Source organism: Neofelis nebulosa, chromosome 14 (assembly GCF_028018385.1).
Source record: "Neofelis nebulosa isolate mNeoNeb1 chromosome 14, mNeoNeb1.pri, whole genome shotgun sequence".
NCBI classification, from domain to species: domain Eukaryota; kingdom Metazoa; phylum Chordata; class Mammalia; order Carnivora; family Felidae; genus Neofelis; species Neofelis nebulosa.
Genome location: NC_080795.1, coordinates 43,773,729 through 43,794,280, shown reverse-complemented (window position 1 = coordinate 43,794,280; position 20,552 = coordinate 43,773,729). Strand labels below are relative to the sequence as shown.

General features: G+C 46.3%; 2 protein-coding genes across 10 annotated transcripts in view; one reads left to right on the top strand and one right to left on the bottom strand.

Annotated features, from left to right (window-relative positions):
• Positions 1 to 1,641: 1,641 nt before the first annotated feature.
• TSPYL5 (TSPY like 5) overlaps positions 1,642 to 20,552 on the top strand; it is a 41,444-nt gene continuing 22,533 nt past the window's right edge. For 2 of the 9 annotated variants that reach the window (XM_058698662.1, XM_058698660.1), the window contains exon 1: positions 1,642 to 3,938. In XM_058698662.1, coding sequence (XP_058554645.1) covers positions 1,751 to 2,998 — 1,248 coding nt within the window. In that variant the 5' untranslated portion in view covers positions 1,642 to 1,750 and the 3' untranslated portion in view covers positions 2,999 to 3,938. The other 7 variants (XM_058698658.1, XM_058698659.1, XM_058698656.1 and 4 more) reach the window with 6 other exon arrangements.
• The window catches only part of CPQ (carboxypeptidase Q), a 558,393-nt gene continuing 554,766 nt past the window's right edge, over positions 16,926 to 20,552 (bottom strand). Inside the window, exon 8 of the mRNA XM_058698647.1 lies at positions 16,926 to 17,044. Within this exon, the coding sequence (XP_058554630.1) occupies positions 16,941 to 17,044 (104 nt within the window). The 3' untranslated portion in view covers positions 16,926 to 16,940. The remainder of the gene's footprint in view (positions 17,045 to 20,552) is intronic.

Genomic DNA, 20,552 nt, shown 5'->3' with positions numbered 1-20,552 from the left:
CAGTTGGAAAGGAGTTGGGGGTGGGGGGGGGGACAAGAAGATGAGGTCAGAGAGGTAAGCTGGGTAGTGGCAGGAGGGAACTTGCTAGATCACATACAGCCTTGCAGGATTGCAGAGCCTTTGAGAAAGTCAGCGGTCACTTGCACTGGGCTGGCTTAAAGTAAGGCCTGCTTGTATCAAAAGAATTTCTCTTCTTCCCTGTCTCCTATACTTCAACTTTAATGTGGATACAAATAAACTGAGATCCTGTTAAAATTCAAATTCTGATTTCATCATTCTGGGGCAAGGCCTGAAATTCTCCATTTTTAACAAGTTTCCAGGTGATGCCAGGCTGCCAGCCTACAAGGACACATTGACAAATAAGAGGAGGGAGGGGTTGAGTTCCCAGGGGCTTTGGAACTTACTTCTCCATTAACTGGGTGCAAGGGACTTCTTGTTCCCCGTGAGCCTGAAAAGATAACCTCAGAAGGTTTTTGTTCGTTGTCTTTTTGGTCATGGTCTCGGCACGTGCTACACTATTTCAAGGTCCTATCACTTGGCTAGTAACAACAGGGTCTAGAACTTGCTCCAGGAACAAGAGCTAAGTTGTCCGGCTTTTTCCATGCAGTGTCTAAGAAGTTTCTAGGGCCTCCTCACTGCTACTATGGAGGCTCTGATTCTTAACTTCAACTTGGGAAACGCTGCTGCACTCCCTGAATAATTAAATTCTCTGACCACATTCCTGTCTCACTCCAGTTGCAGAAGTTCTGTACAGGTCCTATACCTTCAGTGAAAGCCCAGCTGTGTAAACGAGGCCTGAGGCAGCTAGAGGATTTGGGGTAGGCCACCAAGCAGAAGAGAGAATACCCTGCCAATGCCTATTTTACAAGCAAGGCTGGCCTTCTTAAGAGCCAGTGCAGTAATTTGCAGGCGGAGCAGCCCTGGAAGGACTGGACGCTTGCAAATATAAAGCACAGGGTAGGAGTCAGATGGGCTTGGGTTTGAATTGTGCATCTACCCCTTACTGTGTAATATCAGGAATATTCCTTGGTGTCCCAGAGCCACAGTTTTCTCATCTGGAAAATGGGAATGACAACAACGCTTCCCTCATTTATTGAGATAATGCACATAAAGCATGCAGTGCGTAACCTGGTTCATAATGATGCTCATAAAATACTAGTAATTATTTTTATAATTATTAGTAACATCCCACCTATCAAATCGCTTTGTGGCCTGGCACTACGGTACCTACCTTTACATTCTCTGGAGTTAAGGCACCATGGCAAATCCCTCAGCAAAGGCTTTCAAAGAGAAAAACACAGGGACCAATAGCAGTTTCATCTTGGCAAATGTCACACGAGGTAATAGGAGGCACTGAAGATGTTTAGTTTAGAAAGTAGATGATGGGGGGACACACGTGGTAATAGTTGTCGCCATGCTGTCTTGTATGAGAGGAATTAGACATGCTCTATGAGACCCAGAGGGTACAACTGACACCAACGGGAAGAAAGTGGAGGACGGGACACGCATCCTTTAACAGACAAAGCGAGGAAGGGGGCGATGGAGGAGGGGGGCGTCCGTGAGGGTCGGCTCGTGCGCAGCTGCGGCGGCGGAGCCAATCACCGCGCGCAGCCCGTCCTCGCGCGAGGGTACAGTCGTACAGCCGTGACGTCGGCGGTTGCCATGGAGAGGCCCGCTCAGTTGCGACCGCGAGCTGGCGCCAGGGGCCGCGGGGTCAGAGCGTGGCTTTGAAGCTGCTTCCGCTACCACCATGAGCGGCCGAAGTAGGGGTAGAAAGTCCTCCCGCGCCAAAAACCGGGGCAAAGGCCGAGGCAAAGCCCGAGTTCGCGCTGCTCCTGACGACGCCCCCCGCGACCCGGACCCAACACAGTGCCAGAGGCTCGGGGAGGAAACCCAGGCGGCACAGGTGCAGGCTGGCGCGGGTTGGGGTGGCCTGGAAACCGCTGCGCCCGCGCCGCCCCGTCGGCCCGGGGAGGAGGCTGCCTGCCGGCTCCCCCTGGATTGTGGCCTCGCGCTCCGGGCCCGAGCTGCGGGGGGTCGCGGGCAGGCTGCGACCAGGCCCGGCCTGGGGAAGGCCACATCCCTCTCGGAGCGCCTAGCGACAGACACGGTCTTCGTGGGAACCGTGGGAACCGTGGGAAGGCCAAAAAATGGCCCCCGCGTTGGAAATCGGCGTGGTGCTGCTGGGAAGAAGGCCTCAGAAACCTGTAGCGCAGCGGGGAGAGTACCTCAGGCCCTAGCTGGTGGGAAGCTGAAGAAAGGGGCCACTGGGGAGAGCGTCTCCGCCCCTGTGGGAGAAGAAACGAAGGTGGAGAAGGATGCAGGGTCAGGGCCCCTGGCGACAGATGGCAGCATGGATACGCTGGAGACCGTCCAGCTGAAGCTGGAGACCATGAACGCCCAGGCGGACAGGGCCTACCTTCGGCTCTCGCGCAAGTTCGGGCAGTTGCGACTGCATCACTTAGAGCGCAGGAACCTCCTCATCCAGAGTATCCCAGGTTTCTGGGGGCAGGCTTTTCAGAACCACCCCCAGCTCTCATCCTTTCTGAACAACCAAGATAAAGAGGTTCTCAGCTACTTGAACAGCCTGGAGGTGGAAGAGCTTGGCCTCGCGAGATTGGGCTACAAAATCAAGTTCTACTTCGGGCGCAACCCCTATTTCCAAAATAAGGTGCTCATCAAGGAATACGGGTGTGGGCCTTCGGGTCAGGTGGTGTCTCGTTCTACTCCAATCCAGTGGCTCCCAGGCCATGATCTCCAGTCGTTAAGCCAGGGCAACCCAGACAACAGCCGTAGCTTCTTTGGGTGGTTTTCAAACCACAGCTCCATTGAGTCTGACAAGATTGTGGAGATCATCAACGAGGAACTGTGGCCCAATCCCCTGCAGTACTACCTTATGAGTGAAGGGGCCCGTGCAGAGAAAGGAAAGGAGGGCAGGCAAGGTCCAGCAAGGCAGCCAGTGGAGACCCCTGAGCCTGGGGCAAACAAGTCCAACTGATCCTGCACTAGTCTCCCTACTACCTCCTGTTGGACCTGTGCCTAGCTAACCACGTGTGTTTGGCCGTCTGCCTTCTCTTCATGTTGGCCTCTGTGCACTGTATTCCCTTTGGACTTCAGTTACAAGAATATGGTATTTATGATCATGTTCTTTGGCCCCCTCGTGGCCTTGCTTTTTTCACATTAGTGTTACATGTTAAATGATCTCACCCCTACTGTTTATACGTTAAGCACACATGCTTCAAGTGTGTGCTGCCTTTGTCTACATTGCCTGGACCGTGTTCTTGGCTCTGGCCTTTCCCAGCTGTCTTTAACATGGACACTCATGAGTCATCTTCCACAAGGACCAGTGCATCCTCGAGCTCTGCTGCTCCAGGGCCAGTGACTTGCTGAGCTTTGTGTTCATGCTGGCCATGCGTGCTATCTGTGGCAAAGTCTTCTGTTGCCACTGCAGAATGAAGCTAGCACACATGGTATTGGCCATCAGCCAAAACTGATTGTTCCAAGGCCCTGGGGCCACCAGCCAAGGTTCTACCACCTACTGGGTCTCTGGCTTTGGCTAGGGGCCTATGCTGCCCTGCTGGATATGTGGAATAGCACTTGACTGCTGGGCATGGATGAGGTTAAGGGTGAGAAGCATAATGCCATGTGTTCTATACCATTATGCGTCTCTTCCTGCCTCTGGGTCCTTATGATGAACCTTCGTCAAGGTCAACACCGTACCCCATCACTGTCAGGCCACTGAGATTTGTCTAGGTTGCTATTGGCCCCACTTGGCTTCCCAGTCAATGAGGACCTCAAGAACTGCCTGTGGACCAAGGCCCCCTGCCAGTGCATGAGACACACACCTACCTTCCCCAGCCTTCTAGGAACCCTACTGCTTGCCAGACTGATGGGCGGGTATGTGACATGTGCTCACTGTCATCGTGCTGCGGCTCCAGGTGAGAGTGAGGACTGGACCCACATACAATCTAGGTACCTTTGTCAACTCTTCTCATCCCTTGCTAGCATATGACCAGAGTGCTATAGTGGGGTTGTGGGGAAGAGGGATTTTTGATCTATGGGCCTGTGTCTACTTTATCTCACACCTCAATACCTCCTTACTTGCCCTTCCTTCACTTCTCTTCCTTCTTCCCTCCCTTCCTTTCCTGTCCTCCTTTCTTACTCCTCTACTCCCTTCCTTCCTTCCTTTTTTGTTTCAATATTACTACAGCTCAGAAAGTGAAAACAACTGAAAAGCCAAGGTTGTCTGCATACAGCTAGTGAGAGAGCTAGGACTTGCTGTGCACACTCACACATTGGGCTGACAGAGGGCAGAGGAAACCAGAAGGCCAAGGTCTGTAGCCGGACCTTGGTCCCGACTCCTGGATGCACTCTATAATTCTGAAGTTGAAAATTCTTTTCATGGCTAACATGCTAGAATTATAAGTCCCAAGGCAGCAGTGTTGTGGACTTAGTGTTTACTCCTGTTCCAACTTTTTTGTGTGTGCCCCATAAAACCCAGTTGTCTCATATTGTTTCTTCCTCTGTGGTAGCCTCTGGCCATCTGGCCCTCGTTCCCCAGCTTTCTACCCTCAACAGTCCTTTGCTGTCTTTACTTCTACCTTCAGATACCCTTAGGAGTAGGCTTTCGTCTTGGGGCATGGGGTCAGGGTGGGCGGAATCTGTTCTGGATCACCAAGGCTCATTCCCAGAGGGTGTAAAAGCTGAGCTAGGCCCTTTTTCTCCTTCACATCCCTAAGGGTGACGCATTAAGACTGTAACTCCCATTCCTTGTGGGAGACCTTGTTCTGAGTTCCCCAGGGGCTGGGGTGGCCTTGACTCAAAATTGTATACAGGATGTGCCAGGCAAGGCAGTGGTAGCAAAAACAGAGTAGGAATGAACCTGATGTGGAGATGGGCCTGGAGAGGCAGATAGAAACGGGTGAAGAAACCTCAGGGAGAGTATGCCTATTTCTCAGTGATGGGGGGGACAGGGAGGGACCTTTTCCAGAGTGAGGAGAGGAGAGTTAAAGGGATCATGGGACAATCACAATGCCTAGATGTAGGTTTGCCCCAAGTTTTGTTCAGTCATTAACTCATCAATAGTGGATTTTATAAATCACAGAAACAAACCCAAAACAGAATAATGTTACTTTGGATGCTTTCTCTTTTCTAGGTGTGGCCTTGCGTATGTGGAAGATTGATGCTATATGCTGCTTATTTTTGCCATAAGTAAAATCTTAACCACTAATAGGAATATGTAGCAGAGTAGGTCTGCTTTTTTTTTTTTTTTTTTTTTTTTTTTTAATGTTTTTCTCTTTATTGTGGACATTTTCAGACATGCACAGAAGTGGAGAGGATGGTCCCTGGACCCTGAGTACCCATCACCTAGCTACATCAATTATGATCAACCTGGTTTCTTCCTCTCCCCACCTATATTGTTGATGGAAAGTCCAACACTGTGCCAATTTAAACTTGACTACTGTGGGAGATCAGGACTCTCTTTTGGTGGTGATAGTGGTGGGGTGCACTATCATGATCACATCAGGTCTGTTTTTTGCTTTGAATGTTAACTGATGAAGTTCTAGAAATGGGCCTTAGAAGTGAAACTCTTCAAGATTAACAGGGAGTACTCAAAAAGAGATGAAAATGTGCTCTCTTTCCCCTGCATCACAACAGGAGAGAGACTGTTGTGTTGTAAATCTTTCAAAGACTGATATAAGGTGCTTACTTGAGACCCTTCACCAGAATATCAGTCTTTTTTGCCTGTAAAAGATGGAGACTTGTGTGACTGTTAGAAATACCATCAGCTTGTCCTGGTCTCGTGATATAACTGTGGTCTTGAAAGTATAATTTGGTAATTGTTGCTGTGTTCTGTAAAAATAATCTCCCAAAAGTAATCAGTAACTGGTTGTCTTACTTGCTAATTTGACATCCTGGTAATAATGCAATTATTCCTTTGTTCCTAAGTATAAGTAGTTGTAAGCCTGCATGCATTATGGAAAAATAAAAATCTGTATCTCTGTTATATTTTTTATTTTTAAAAAAGAATTGGAAGGTTAAGCTGAAGCTGGGTAGTTGAGGGGATGTGTACATTGGCCTCGAGTGATTCCTAGGTCTCAGGCCCTTGTGTGACTAGCTATATCACAATACACAAAATTCAGATTCCCAAGCCCTTAGCAGATAATGAGATTCTGTGGTTCTGGGAGGAAGCCAGGGAGTTCTTGTTCTTAACAAGTTTTCCAGGTGATTGTAGTGTAAATTCAGTGCTTCTCAAATTTTAGAGTACATCTGAATTGTGTGAGGAAACTATTAAAATACGAATTCTGATTCAGTAGTTCAGGGTGGAAACAGAGATGCTGCATTTCTTTTTTTTTATTTAATTTTTTTTAGTGTTTTGTTCTTAGAGAGAGACAGAGCACGAGCAGGGGAGGGGCAGAGTGAGAGAGGTACACAGAATCGGAAGCAGGCTCCAAGTTCTGAGCTGTCAGCACAGAGCCTGATGCAGGGCTCGAACTCACAAGCTGTGAGATCATGACCTGAGCCGAAGTCGGACGCTTTACTGACTGAGCCACCCAGGCACCCTGGAGATGCTGCATTTCTAACAAAATTCCAGGTGATTTCAGTGCTGGTGGTTTGTGAACTACTTTGAGTGCCTAAGGAGGTGATGTTCAAGTCCCATTCAAACGGGAGTAACAGTGTTCAGCCTTGGCTGCACACTAGAATTATCTGGGACACTTAAATATGCTGCCAGAGCTTTGTACAAATGCCAGGTAAATCAGAATGTGGGAAGGGGTTGATCCAGATACAGGTATTTTAGAAACATCTTAGGTGATTCTTTTGTCTATCTAGAGTTGAGAACTAGGGTTCCTGATGCTGTTCTAACACATCTATAAAAAGGTTAATTCTAGTAATCAAGAGAAGCATCAGCAGACAACAGAATGCCACATAGCTGCCCAGCAGAAAATAGTTGGAAAAAATTAGAAGTGGGTTGTTAAATGACAAGATAATAAAATTAGTTTACATGAGAAAGGGCTTGAATCAGTAAGTGTGCAGTGTTCAGAGCATAGTAGGTATTAAGATATTGAATGAATGAATGAATTTAAAACAGTTTATAGAAAAATGCCTCTGGGCTAGTCTGATAATTAAATTAGTAAAGTAGATGAAATTTGTTTATAAGGATGTATTAGTTTGTTGGGGCTTCCATAACAGAGTACCATGGACTGGTGGCTTAAACACCAGAAATTTACTTCCTCAGTTTTGGAGGCTAGAAGTCTCAGATTGAGGTGTTGGTAGGGTTAATCTCGGAAGACCTCTCTCCTTGGTCGTAGATGGTCGTCTTCTGTCTTCACACTGTCTTCCCTCTGGGTGAGCCTGGGAGTAGTGGACGGTTGTGGAAGTTGTGTGTGGCTGTTCTGCAGGCCTAGATTGTTTCCCTGGGGGCATTGTGGGCCTCGTGTTGCTACATCTTCAAAGGGGAGTGGGAAGAATCAGGATTTTTATGTAGAATCTCCCAATTTTGAATGCTATCAACTAAAAAAAAATTTTTTAAACCCCTAAAGCCTCACTACTAGTGATACGGGGAATGCAAATCGGTTTGGAGAGCAGCCTCTTTTTCAGGCTCAAGCCTCTTCTTGGGATTCATGCTGACTCCTCTGGAGTTAGGAATTTGGGGAGGCTTTCTGCCCAGTTCAGCTCACACACTTGCTTTTTCATGGGTGTGAAGCCTCCACTTACCAGGCCTCCCTTTCACAGCCCTCCACTTGGGTTCCATCTGATCTGGGATTCACTACCTTCCCATGGGCTCATTCATTTATTGAATGTGCCAGTCTTGGTGTAGACATTAGAAATATAGCTGTGAACAAATAGAACTTTGAATTCTGCCCCCCTCCTAGGTTTCAACCTCTTCTCAGATTTTGCCTGGGATTATCTGTCAGTCTATTTCTTTTTTCCCTTTTCCTGCATAGGGCTTCTGAATGTTTTAGACCAATATGGGAACTAAAAGAAAGTCTCTTTTTCACCCTCTGACCTCCTAGATCAGAGTTCACAGAGCAAATAGGCTTTTAATAACCTGAAAAGTGAGGGCTTCTTGGAGTAATTCTCATTAGGCGGGGAGTCCCTGGCCCTTTTCTCAACTTTGAATTTTATTATAAAAGGACTTTTGATTTCTAAACTCATTACTGGCTGGGCTTTTTTGGAAGTGTGCTGGGTTTGACTATGCCATGGGTGAGGGAGGAGAACAAAACAGACTTGCTACGCATAGCTTACTGGAAGTTTTATCAGCTTCTGTCTCTCCTTACACTTGGGGCTTTCTGCCTCTGGTCTGCTCCACTGGTTTGCAACAAGGCAGAGAGGCATACTGCTCTGGGGTGGCCTCCCAGAGGGAGGAGACTTTGCCCTCAGTTGCCCCTTTCAAGATTTTGGAAAGCCCTTATGCCTTCTCAGCCCTTGAGATCCTGGGCCTTGGTGAGCCACTGTTACTGATGTTACATATCCCTCAGCTGTTGGGGCAGCAAACAAACAGAACAAAACAAAACAAGAGAACCCAGGCTATTCAGCCTATGGTTTTTATCTGTCTTTGTCCTTAGCATCTTCACTTCTGCTTTTGGCATCTTCTTCAACTGTATTTCACCATTCCAGATGATAACTCACTTGTGCTGGTTCGTTTTTATCTGGAACTCTGACTTTGTGCTTCGGTACCCCAAATCAGCATTCTCTGGTTACCTACTCTCCAAGGCTCAAATCTTGAGTTCCTCCTCTCCCTGCCTCCTGTCAACCTGGTTCTCAGCTGAGGTTTGACAAATATGACAAAATAGCCACCATCCACGTGACACTTCATGCTTCCCAAACCACATTCACTTACATTATCTCAGTTATAACAACTGTCCCCTGAGATGGCTCAAAGAGGTTAAATGACTTGACCCAAACTACACAAGTGGTACGCGGTAGATCCAGAACTCAACTCAGGTCTGCCGGTTCCAAACTCCATCCATACTTGTGATGGTAAACACGAGGCTCAAGCAGATATCTGGTACTGTGAATCTAGGCACTTCTTTCCACAGAACCTGGATTGATGCCTTCACGGAGTGCATCAGACCCCTCAGCATGGCACATTAGTCAGTCACAACCAATCAGAGTTGGCATGAGTGGGAACCTTCTTGGTGATCCCAAACTACAGCCTGCTGTCGGAGCTCAGTTAGGAGCTGGACTAGCTAGGGTTGGGTGGCTCAGAACGGTGGCTGAGGCTTCTTTTAACTGCTTTGTTCTAAGGTCAGGATCGGCTCAAAGTTTTAATACCTGAATCTGAATGATTCGGGGAAAAGGAGGTAACTCTTCTATAACACGGAGTCTGGTGATAGGAAGTTGCAGGCTTGCTTCCATGGCTCCATGATAGTAGGACTCTGGTCCACACCACTGCTTCCTCTTCTCTTGGCTTTTTTTTCTCATGGTGCCCCAGCTGCACGTAAGGGCAGGCAGGAAGGAGGGAAAGGATGTCTTCTCATATGTCTCTGTCTTTATCAAGGAAGGAAATCTTTGCCAGCAGTCCCTTCTGGATCTCAGGAGAACTGAGTCAGGTTCCTTGGGCCAGAAATGGGTCACACTCCCACACTCTATTTTAGGGAAGCAGCACTTCTCAGCATCTCTCGTGGGTGTAGGGGTCTGCCATCAAAGAATAAGGAGAGCTCAAGAGGTGAGAATGGACAGGAGATTTTAGTCGCCTGTGGGCTCATCCTTCCTGGAGTGATGTGGCTGTGCTGCTGACACGGACACCACATACTAGGCAGAAGCACTGTGCGTCTGCACTTCCCGCCTCTCAGCTCTCCTGGGCACCTCTTTTGCCAAGAAAGCTCTACCAGTGCTTGGTGTTCTGTGTTTCATCTCTGTTACATGGCTAGTGCTCTTCCAGCCAGGCAGCGCCTTTTCGGTTTTCCTCTCTCCCACAACACCTCACTCAGGGCTCACTCAACATTTGATGTATATGTTCAGTAAATGCTACTTGGGTGGCTGTGATAAATCAGGAATATTTCTAAAATGAAACTTTTGAACAAGTCAATCACCAATCAGAACTTTCAGGAGTAAGGTCCAATCCTAAGAAGCTCGTACCAGGCCCTTTGTTATATGACTACATTAAATTTTTTTTTTTTTTAATTTTAGAAAGGGAGAGAGAGCACAAGTGGAGAAGAGGGGCAGAGGGAGACAATCTTATGCAGGCTCCATGCTAAGCATGGATTGATGCGGGGCTCAATCCCATGATCCTGGGATCATGACCTGAGTCGAAAATTAGAGTTGGTCAGTCAACTGACTGAGCCATCTGGGTGCCCCTGACCCTACATATATTTTACTTCAAACACTTTTATTATGAAAAGTTTTAATATACATAAAAGTTGACAAAGCACAATGGTTACCCATATATGATTTTTAACTTTGTGCCATATTTATTTTGTCTCTATATGTTTTGCTGAACAGTTTGGAAAAAAGTTGCTTGACCACTGAATCCTAAATACTCAGCTTGCATCTCATAAAAAAGGATTTTCTGGGGTGCCTGGGTGGCTCAGTCGGTTAAGCGTCCAACATCAGCTCAGGTCATGATCTCACAGCTCATGAGGTCAAGCCCCGTGTCGGGCTCTGTACTGACAGCTCAGAGCCTGGAGCCTGTTTTGTCTTCTGCGTCTCCTTCTCTCTCTACCCCTCCCCACTTGTGCTCTGTTTCTTTCACAAAAGTAAATAAACATTAAAAAAAAAAAAAGGATTTTCTGCTGCATAAACATAAGACCATTATCAGGCTACAGAATACAGTTCCCAAATACCATCTAGTATTGAGTCCATTTTAGTCCATATTTGGACTTCTCCATTGTTCCCAAGATTATTTTATAGTATTAGTTTTAAAATCAAGATTAAATAATGCTCATTCATCTAGCTATCTCTTCAGTCTTTTTAAAACAAAAATAATCGCCTCACTCCCCCCCCCCCCCAAATGATATTGACTGTCTGAAGATGTTAGGCCAGTTGTCTTCTAGGATGTCCCAAATTCTGGATTTGTCTGATGGCTTCTTCCTGGTGTAATTTAACTTTTCCCTCTGTCTCCTGTATTTCTTGTAAAGTGAGGGATGCAGATGAAATGCCTTTGGCAAGAATACTACGTAGACAAAGTGGTGTACCTCATAATACATCACTTCCAAAGGCACAGTGACAGGTGTCCCACTGTTGTGCTGTTGGTTTGATCTATCAGTTAAGATGGTGATCACAATTAGTAGGTAATTTCTGAGATTACTGTGAGGATATTGTTTCATCCCAAGGTTTTATCAGCCATTGATGACATTTGGCCAAATCCGTTATTTCACTGTGGGATACAAAACAGTGGCTTTCTGAACTTGGCATTTCCTTTACATATGCTATCTGGTATTTTCCTAAGGAACACCCAGCCCTTATCATCTAGTGGTGAACTATACTTCCTTGTGAAAGGCAGTATAAATGTCTAATTTGTTCCTTGTATTGCCTATTTTTGGAATCAGAAGTAAGTGTAAATAATTGCTTCTAATGGCCTCAAATAAGGGTGTGTTATTCTTTTCTCTTTACTATCACTGTGGACTTGTGGGTTTTTATTTATTTCATGTTTTATGATCAATTGCAGCCATTTTTCTTTTGGCTACTCAGTTGATCTTCATTTCATTTTGCTCCTAACTTAAAAAAAAATTTTTTTTTCTAATTGAGAGAGAGAGAGACAGAGACAGAGACAGAGTGCAAGCAGGGGAGGGGCAGAGAGAGAGGAGACACCGAATCCAAAGCAGGCTCCAGGCGCCAAGCTGTCTGCATAGAGCCTTATGTGGGGCTTGAACTCACGAACTGTGAGATCATGACCTGAGCTGAAGTCAGACACTTAACCAACTGAGCCACCCAGGTGCCCCACTCCTAACTTCTTACCAGACTCCTCCTTGACCCTGATTTTCTCCCATTGCCCCCATGTGGTATGCTGCAGCCAGTGTGACTCACTTCTCTGGATGCCCACTGGGTTCTCTGGATGCCCACTGTGCTCTTTCACACCCTGAACATTTGCATGAGCTGTTAGCATAGGAAGAAAGCCCTTGCAGCCCTTCTCAAATATGGCTCAGATACTGTTGTACGGGGGCCATACTTTTTGATCTGAATTTTTCCCTCCCTTCTCTTTATTTCCACAATATTTTGTCCACACTTCAATTTATAGAACCTAACTAACATAGTGACATGTTCTTGTCTGTTTACCAGAGACCGTGAGATTCTTGAGGCCACAGAATAATAATAACAAACAATATGTCTTAATCATTTTTTTATTCTCATAGCTCAGGGGCTTACACATAGTAGGTTCTCATTAAGCAACTGAACAAATGAATGATCCCTAAAGATTCCTTAAGGCATCAGTGACAAACTACAGAGAGGCTAGAAGTGCCCAGAAACAGAGGTTGGGAATAGTTTCAAGTGAAGGAGAAGCATGAAGTGAATACAAATGGGTTAAAGGATAATGGGGGAAGGAAGCTATCATTGGTACAACCTCAGGCAAAAAACTTAGTAGTACCAAATCACTGTTGCAGCATATTGGAAATCAAGTAGGGAAACGAAAGTGACCTGGAAAGCAAAAGAATAATGTTGGAAATGTACCCTGCATGGTGTGCTGTAGTAATACTCCACGCGAATATATAATCAAAAACAAGAAAAAGCTGATATGATTCTCCCAATGACTTTTTTCTCTCTTTATATATGGATATGTATACATAGTGTGAGCTCTCTCCTAAGAGGTCCCTTGAATTTAAAGGACTTCAAAAAATTGGCTTAGAACAAGATTTAGAAAAATCTCTAAAAGAGTGGTATCACCAAAAATCACCAAGCTAGACAAGTTAAGCCTGCAGAATGGAGCCCAGTGAGGTATCTAGCAGAAGGTTAGCTTAAGCCTCAATAGGAAATAGCCTAAATTCCAGGATTGTTGGGAAAAAGTGGTCATCAAAGCCCACTGCTGCTCTGCCTGGTGCTGTGGGACCAGACACTTTATAAGAAAATTCAGAACACTTAGGGGGAGAAAGGTACAAGACAAGACCTTTGAAACCCAGGAACGTTCTGGACGTTGTGATCGTGAAACAGACTGTTCCCCAGGAACTGAGGTTGTAGGACCTTGATGTGCCATCAAGAGAGCGCTTCATCTCCTGCCCGGAGGATCCATCTTTCTGTCAGTGCCACTCTGGCTGGGAGAGCATTTATTCACGCAACTAGCATTGATGTGAGGGACACTGAGCTCTTACATGTTTACACGTCATTCTCTCAGCAAGAGGTCTTATCTGATTCCCTGATAAAATGGCATTCCCATGCCCACTGCTCACTCTGTATTCATTCTCAGTTCCCTCTCCTTCATAGAATTTATCACAAGTTGTGACTATGGTTTTGTCTTTGAATTTGTTTCTATTGGCTCTTAAGTATCTTCATTCATTGTTGAATCCCTTAAATCCCAAGTGCATGCACACTGACAAATATTTTGGTCTGGTGGAAGTGTTAGTCTTATGAGCCATGACCTATTGAAATGGCAGACTGAATGGGCCATATCTTGGAGTTGTCCCATGGCAGGAGAAGCTTTCTCTTCCTAAGCGTGCTTTGAGATTTGGAGAATCCATTTTGTTGAGCACATGCCACATGCTGGGCACAGTGCTAAGCACATTTAAACACATCATTGTAACAATTCTATTATTATCCTTATTTTCCAGATGAGATAAAAGAGCCCAAGAGAGTTTAGGTAGCTCATTCAATGTTTCATAAATTGTAATTCCTGGAGCTGGGAGTGGAAAGTCTTAATCACTATTCTGTCCTGCCTCTCAGTCTAGGGTATGCAGTTTGAATTGTTGAGTTAGACTAACATTGTCCCCTGCCTTCAGAAGGGAGGGAGGAGGGAGTGTGGCTGAAGATAGGCTTCTAGCTCTTCAGAGGATAGCTATCACTGTGCTCACTCACCAGGAAGTGGGAATGCGTGTGCATGTTTGTGTGTGTGCATGTGTATGTGTGTATGGGGGCGGGGGCACATCTTGATATGTGCCCAGAGAGGGAATGAGAATGGCCAACAAGCCAGCTTTGGAATACAGCCTACAGACCTGTAGACTGCATGCTACTTGTCCACAGGCCCACAGTGCCTGGAGGCTGCCAGGGCATGTGTGCCCACTCGGATCACTGCCCACTGAGCAGTTGAGTCCATATTTTAAAGACTCCCAGCTGTGGGTAGCTTGTGGGCAACAGACTCCCATGGCCTGAAGCAGCTCAGAAGGAGTAGGCCTCTGTTGAGGCCCTGAGCAGATGGTGTGACAGAGAGGCTGAATCACAGAAGGCACCAGGCTCAACAAAAGGCCATCGCAACTACTAAATGAGGGGATTTGTTTGTGTAGAGGCAACTTAGATAGGCCTGTGGGTCAGAAGCTATTCTTTGAGCTTCAGCCTCCCACACAGACAGCTGTCCCTATCTCTGCTCTTGTCTCCAAATAAGAAAGATGGTGAAAAATCATTCTTTCTTGACATTCCATAGGGACATTTCCCTATTCCCCCCAAACTCACTGAACATTCTGCTCCACACAGGGAGCATGTGGAGGGAAAGAAAGCAAAGCAGTTGACATTTGTTGAGCACCTCCTCCATGCTAGACTGTGACACGTGAAATTTTCACCATCTTTTGTTTAGGTTTGTTTTCTTAATAATGAGCTTATGAAGCCTCCATTGTTATCTACGTTTTCCAGTTAATAATACTGACACTTTACTCTGCAAGTTAAGAAACTTGCTCAGGGTTTCTCAGCCAGAATTCTGACTGATGGAGTGCCTTTGGCTCCAAAACTTTCCATTTTACCATAGTTTTCCCTCCTAGAAGAAGAAGGGAGACACAGCTACTCCAAATTTTAATGAGAGTGATATGGATTAATTAGAATGCTTTCAGCTGTAACAGAAACCCTATCTAATGGGGACTGAGAATAAGGGCAGTTATTATTGCCATAATAAGGAATTTGGAAGCAAGTGGTCCCATGGTTGGTTTAGCTGTCCGGTTATTAAGTCTCCAAACTCTTTCCATCTCTCTAGCCCTTTTAACATCCATGGCATACACTTAGCAAGGACTTTGGGTCTTCAAATCTGTCTCTTGGTGCCAAGATGGCTGCTTCAGTGCCAGGCATCACATTCTCAGAGACAGTGTCCAACATAGCAAAGTAACAAAGTGGGCAAAGAGGGGCTTCTCCTGCACAACACTCTCTTTTACCAGGGGACAAAATATTTCCTTTACATCTTATTGACCAGACATGAGTCATATATATGTGTATGCCAAGACATTACTGCCATGAGTTGCTCACATTAACCAGGACTAGTTCCCCAAGTCTGGGCCACGTTACCTGAAAGGAAGAAGGGAGCATGGCCGTGGGATATGCCCTTGCCACGTGATAGTAAAGTCACGGCTCCTCGGGCTGTCTAACTGCCAGAGGCAGAGCAGAGTACTTGGGAGAACTGAAGACATTCACTATTTGTTCATGGATTTAGACTGCTTGTTTTGTTCCCTTTCTGATCTCAGGCATTTGTTAGGCGCCACAGTGGGTTGAAAGAACTATAGGATATAGGCTTGCATGTACTTTATGGGGGAGGAGTTAAATAAGGGGAACAGTTAAATGGAAGCATGAAACAAAAATTTCACAAAGCCAGCATATGATCGAATGGTCTCTGGGTCAAAGGGCAATTGAGCAGATTCCTCTTGAAAGTATTTTGTGAGTTTCTTTGTTATACTCATGATTGGATGGAAGCATTTCAACTCTTTTCAACCAGAGGGAATTGTTTTTGTATCCTCTGCTGGTTTTTGTTATTTCCTTCCAAAGAAAATGCATAAAATTTTCAATGATTTGAGGATATTCTGGGCCAAGGAAATTATTTTTAGGTGTTAAATACAATATTGCTGACCACTCAGAGAAAATATTTGGTGCTTCGGCAAGAGATCTGAACCATCCATAAACTTATGTATGAGTACTGGTAGCTTTACGACGTATGGGTGACATTTTATGATTTTTTTTTTCTTTTGCGGTGGGGCGGGAGTGTTCCCTGTGGAGCTAAGCAGTATTCAAATTAAGCATGAACATTCATTTCAACTGTTACATTAGAGGCATTTGAATAATGCTTAGCAAAATGGCACAGCAGCCAAAACTTTAATTTGGCCTCTGATTAAGGGCAATCTTCTCAATCTGGCCTCAGTTCCTAGAGTAATCCTTTGAACAGATTAAACACAAACACATACTTTGCTGATAATTGTGTGTTGATTCTATAATAAATTGGTTAGGAGTAGTTGTTATCATTTGAAACCCCAGATCCCCAAATGGTAACTCAGAATATGAGTTCTCATTCCTCCAGAGCTTCAGCTGGACAACTTTCTTCATGGCCCAGGCACTTTGCTAAGGTCACCATTTGGGAGACACCACCCCCCCTGCCTTTTTTATTTTTGGACTTTTGTTTTATGATCTACCTCGAGAAGCTTACCTTGATTTTTCTAGCCTCTCCTTGGTTGGGGTTTGGGAGAGAGAAGGGAGGATCATGCCCAGCATGGCATTTTGCAGGCTCCCTTTTCTGGGACTGTCCTAATGAGTATGGGCTATAAGTGTGTTGCTACCTCACCCCACCCAGTTGGGTATTTTAAATGCTCCTCTGCCCTAGTTGAGCTGAAGCCATGGTGATCCACGCCAATCTAAAAAGAGACGGTTTTGCCAAACAGTCATCTATGGGTACTTCTCTGCCTCTGAGCACCCCAGAAGCTTCTGGGCCAATGAGCAATCACAGAAAATGTCGTGGCTAAAAAACAAAACAAACAAAAGACAAGATGCAGATTGCAGAACATGCTTACCTCATAGCTGCCTTCGGGTCTACATTTGAAGCCACGGCCTTCAAAACAAAACTGGAGCTCTAGTGGAACCAAGAAAGAAGAGTAGGTATGGGCTATGGTCTAACCAAGGCTGGAGTGAGTCACTGGCTTTGGGTTCTTGGTGACGATGTCAAATGTTTCAGAATGGTTAACTGGTAAATGTTGACCAAAGTTAGGTGTGGGACCTGGAGAGTTGGGAGAAAGATATGGAATGGGAGGTTGGAGGGTAGAGTAGTTAAGACTTGGATTCAGGCGTATGTGGGCTCATACCCAAACTCTGACAGTCGGTAGTTAGGGTGTGCCAACTTGGCAGGGTGTTTAGCTCCTTTAAGCTCCAGCTTTTCTTTTTTTAATCTATAAAATAGAGACAAACGTTCTGAGTTAGGTGGTGGTCATAATAAATAAGAATTTAAAAAATGTTAACAGAATTAACAGAATTAAAATTAACAGAATTTTAAAAATGTTTTAGCGTGTACAACTGAAAAGTCCAGGGGCAGTCTGGGTTTCAGGTAGGGCTTGATCCAGGGACTCAAACAATGTCTTTCTTCACCTCTCAGCTTTTCTTTCCTCTGTACTAACTTCATTCTCAGGCAGGTTTTTCCCTCTGAGTGGCAAGCTGGCTGCTTGATTCTCTAGATCCACAAATATCGCCCTTTCAGCAGCAACCCTAATGAAGAGAAAAGGTATTTCTTCCCTTTCAGTTCTCCCCTCCTCCTCCTCCTCCTTTTCCTCAAAAAACAAAACAAAACAAAAAAAAAGGCCTGAGATTGCCTCTTCTGGTTCATTTAGGTCATCATATACACTTGAACCACTTCCTACAAACTGGGCTACTGCCCAGCCCTGGAGCCTGGAATGGGGTCAGTCCCACCCAAACTACAAGGGCTGACAATAAGGAACAGATGACTTTTTTTTCCAGATGCAAATAAATTGTGGTGCCAGAACCAGAGAAAGGGGGATGGATGCTGGGCAGGCAAAACCAGTAGATCCCCGCTGAATGGCAGTCCATTCCCAGGTCATCCTTGTTAATAAGGAAGTGGGAAGGGCAGAAATAAAAGACCTTATTTATGAGGATCAAGTGCCAACCACTCCCCACCTTGCCTTTCTTCACAGTGTCATAGTCTTTATACTATAGAAATTTGGTCACAGCTTGATTGTGACTTATGACCCACATTGCTTTAAGCTCTCAAGGCAGTAAGCCTTGTTACTATTCTCTCAGGGTTTTGGTAGTTCTCCTCTGTATTTTCTGATGTGTCTCTTGGCTACGGATAATCCAGAGAGTGATTGCTGACCGTGGGCATGTGAGGCTTGGAAGTCTAAAGAAGTGAGGCCAGCAGCTAAGACTGACATACAAAGAGGGCTCCTTCAGGGAACAGAAGTAGGGGACCTTCACCTGAGGCCGTTGGAAGCCAGGTGACACTGGCTAGTATGTCAGAGAATTGAGGGGTGGGATTATGGGATTTCCTGGGAACCCCTTGACTTTCCATATACCTCAGAGTGGTTTGGGAGTTTTTACTCCTCCTTCCTAGGCTAGGGGTCTGCCCTTCATTCCTCCTCTTGGCTCCTATTCCAGGGCTTACATTTCTGTAACTCCCTCTTCTCTACATAGTGGTCTGTTCCATTGGGGATGAGCCACACAGGTGACCCCTTGTTAATGTGGGTGGCAGAGGGACACACAGGCGGGTGGGTGTCTTCCAACACCAGACGGTGCCAGTTAAGGGATGCATGTAAGACTGGTCACACAGGCAAAGCTCCTGAGGCTCACACAGATGGCAGGATTTACTCTGGGACAAAGAGCATAACAGAGTTAGAATGAACTTATAACAACATGGAAAAGAGTGTTCACGAGAAATGTTGTGCACAAACTTACTACGAGAACGTCAGTCAGAGAAAGAGATGAGCTCTACTCAGTGGCACTAATGGATTCCGCGTACTTCCCTTTGGGCCGGGCTGTGGTGAGAGGATGAAGAGAATTTTATTTTATTTATTTTTTAATGTTTACTTATTTTTGAGAGAGAGAACACGCGTGCGCATTCGAGCAGGGGAGGGGTGGTTGTGGGGGAACAGAGGATCCAAATCAGACTCTGCACTCATAGCAGAGAGCCACTCATAGCTGAGCTGAAGTCAGATGCCTAACAGACTGTGTTAGGCACAGACACCCAATTTTTAGATGAATTGCTCAAAATGTGAAACTAAGAGAAAAGGAGGCAGGACGTAGAAGGGGTAGAGGCTAATTAGGTGGTGGTAGGTGAATGTCTAGATTATTTTGCCCAGGAGTTGGTGGAGTTAGGCCCGGGAGCCAAGTGAGGGAGACACTTCCTCCTTTAGCAATCAGGAGGGGAGTGGAGGAGATGCTCAGTCTTGGGCCAGAGTGAGAAGCAGGAAGCAGGCAAGCTTTGTTCTGAGGATGAGGGTTTGGGGTAGAGGGAGCAGAGACCACCCAGAAAGGGGAGGCTTTCCTGTCCCAAGGCAGGGGACTCAGGAGGCTGCATGGATATCTCGGACCTTCCAACGCCTGTTTCTTTCATCTGTGCTTGAACTTCACTCTGTACTTGAGCCAGCTGTATGAGGACAGGCGTGGGAAGACAGGGCGATGAAGTGATAGAGAGGATGTGGGGCCAGCGAGGGAAGCCCGGGCCTCAGGATTGGCCTTCAGCAGAGCAAGCTCTTCCTCCTTATGCTGGGGAGGTGGTTGCTAGGTGTGGATTGGAGAACAATTAACCCTATCACAGGAGGAGCCCTGGAGGTCCCTGTAGCCCTCTGGGGAGGGGTGGGGGGGGGGGGCAGATGCTCAGCCTGCCTGCAGCTAGGGAAGGGTTTGTGTCCTGTTTTCCTGCCCTGCATGAGGGCCAATGTGAGGTCACCCCCCACCCTCCGCCTCTGCCCATACACACGGTTCTAAATCTTGAGGCGCGCCAGGTTCCAGCCCAGCCTAAAGGAACTATTTGTTCTCTTGAGCTGTATTCTGATCTCCATAGCACAGAAGAAAAAAAGTCCAAAATAAAATGTAAACCTATTTTCAACAATTAGGGGTTTTGTTTTGGTTATTTTTGGAAGGGTATGTGCTGGGGGGGAAGGTGGGAAGGAGGAATTCTTTCTTCATCCCTGCAGAATCTAAATCAATGAAAATTAAAAACTGGCTCCCAAGATGACACTGAAAAGTCTTAGCCCAGGATAAACTCTGAAAGCTACATTTTCAGCCCGAAAAATGAGGACTTTCTAACGGAAATGTTGGCAGCTCCGAGCTCTGCAGCCTGGCCCTGGGCAGTCTTGGGACGGTGTTTATTTGAAGAGAGGACGCAGCCAGAGCGGCCCCTCTTGGAGACTGTGGTCCTGGCAGTTGCAGGGCCGTCCCTGTCTCCTGTGTGTGAGCCCCTGCGTCCCATGGAGCCCTCACTCTCAGCTCCACTGCTAGAGGGCTCTCACTGCACATGGATCAGTCCTGGGCATCTGCCATGACCTCCCTTTGCCTTTGAAAGAACGTGCTGCCGCTTTCCACCTGCCTCCTTTAGGGGGACTTTCTTTCTGCCTGCATCAGGAGGGCGCGCAGCTGTGGGCAGGAAGGGCCAGGGGCCCACTGGAGGTTGCAATGAAAGGTGAAGCCAGAGGACGCACCATGGGACCTGTCTGCTGGACCCCACGCCTCCTACGCCAGCCGCGGTCTTCTGCAGGCTGGCGTCTGGCTCAGCCCCTCAG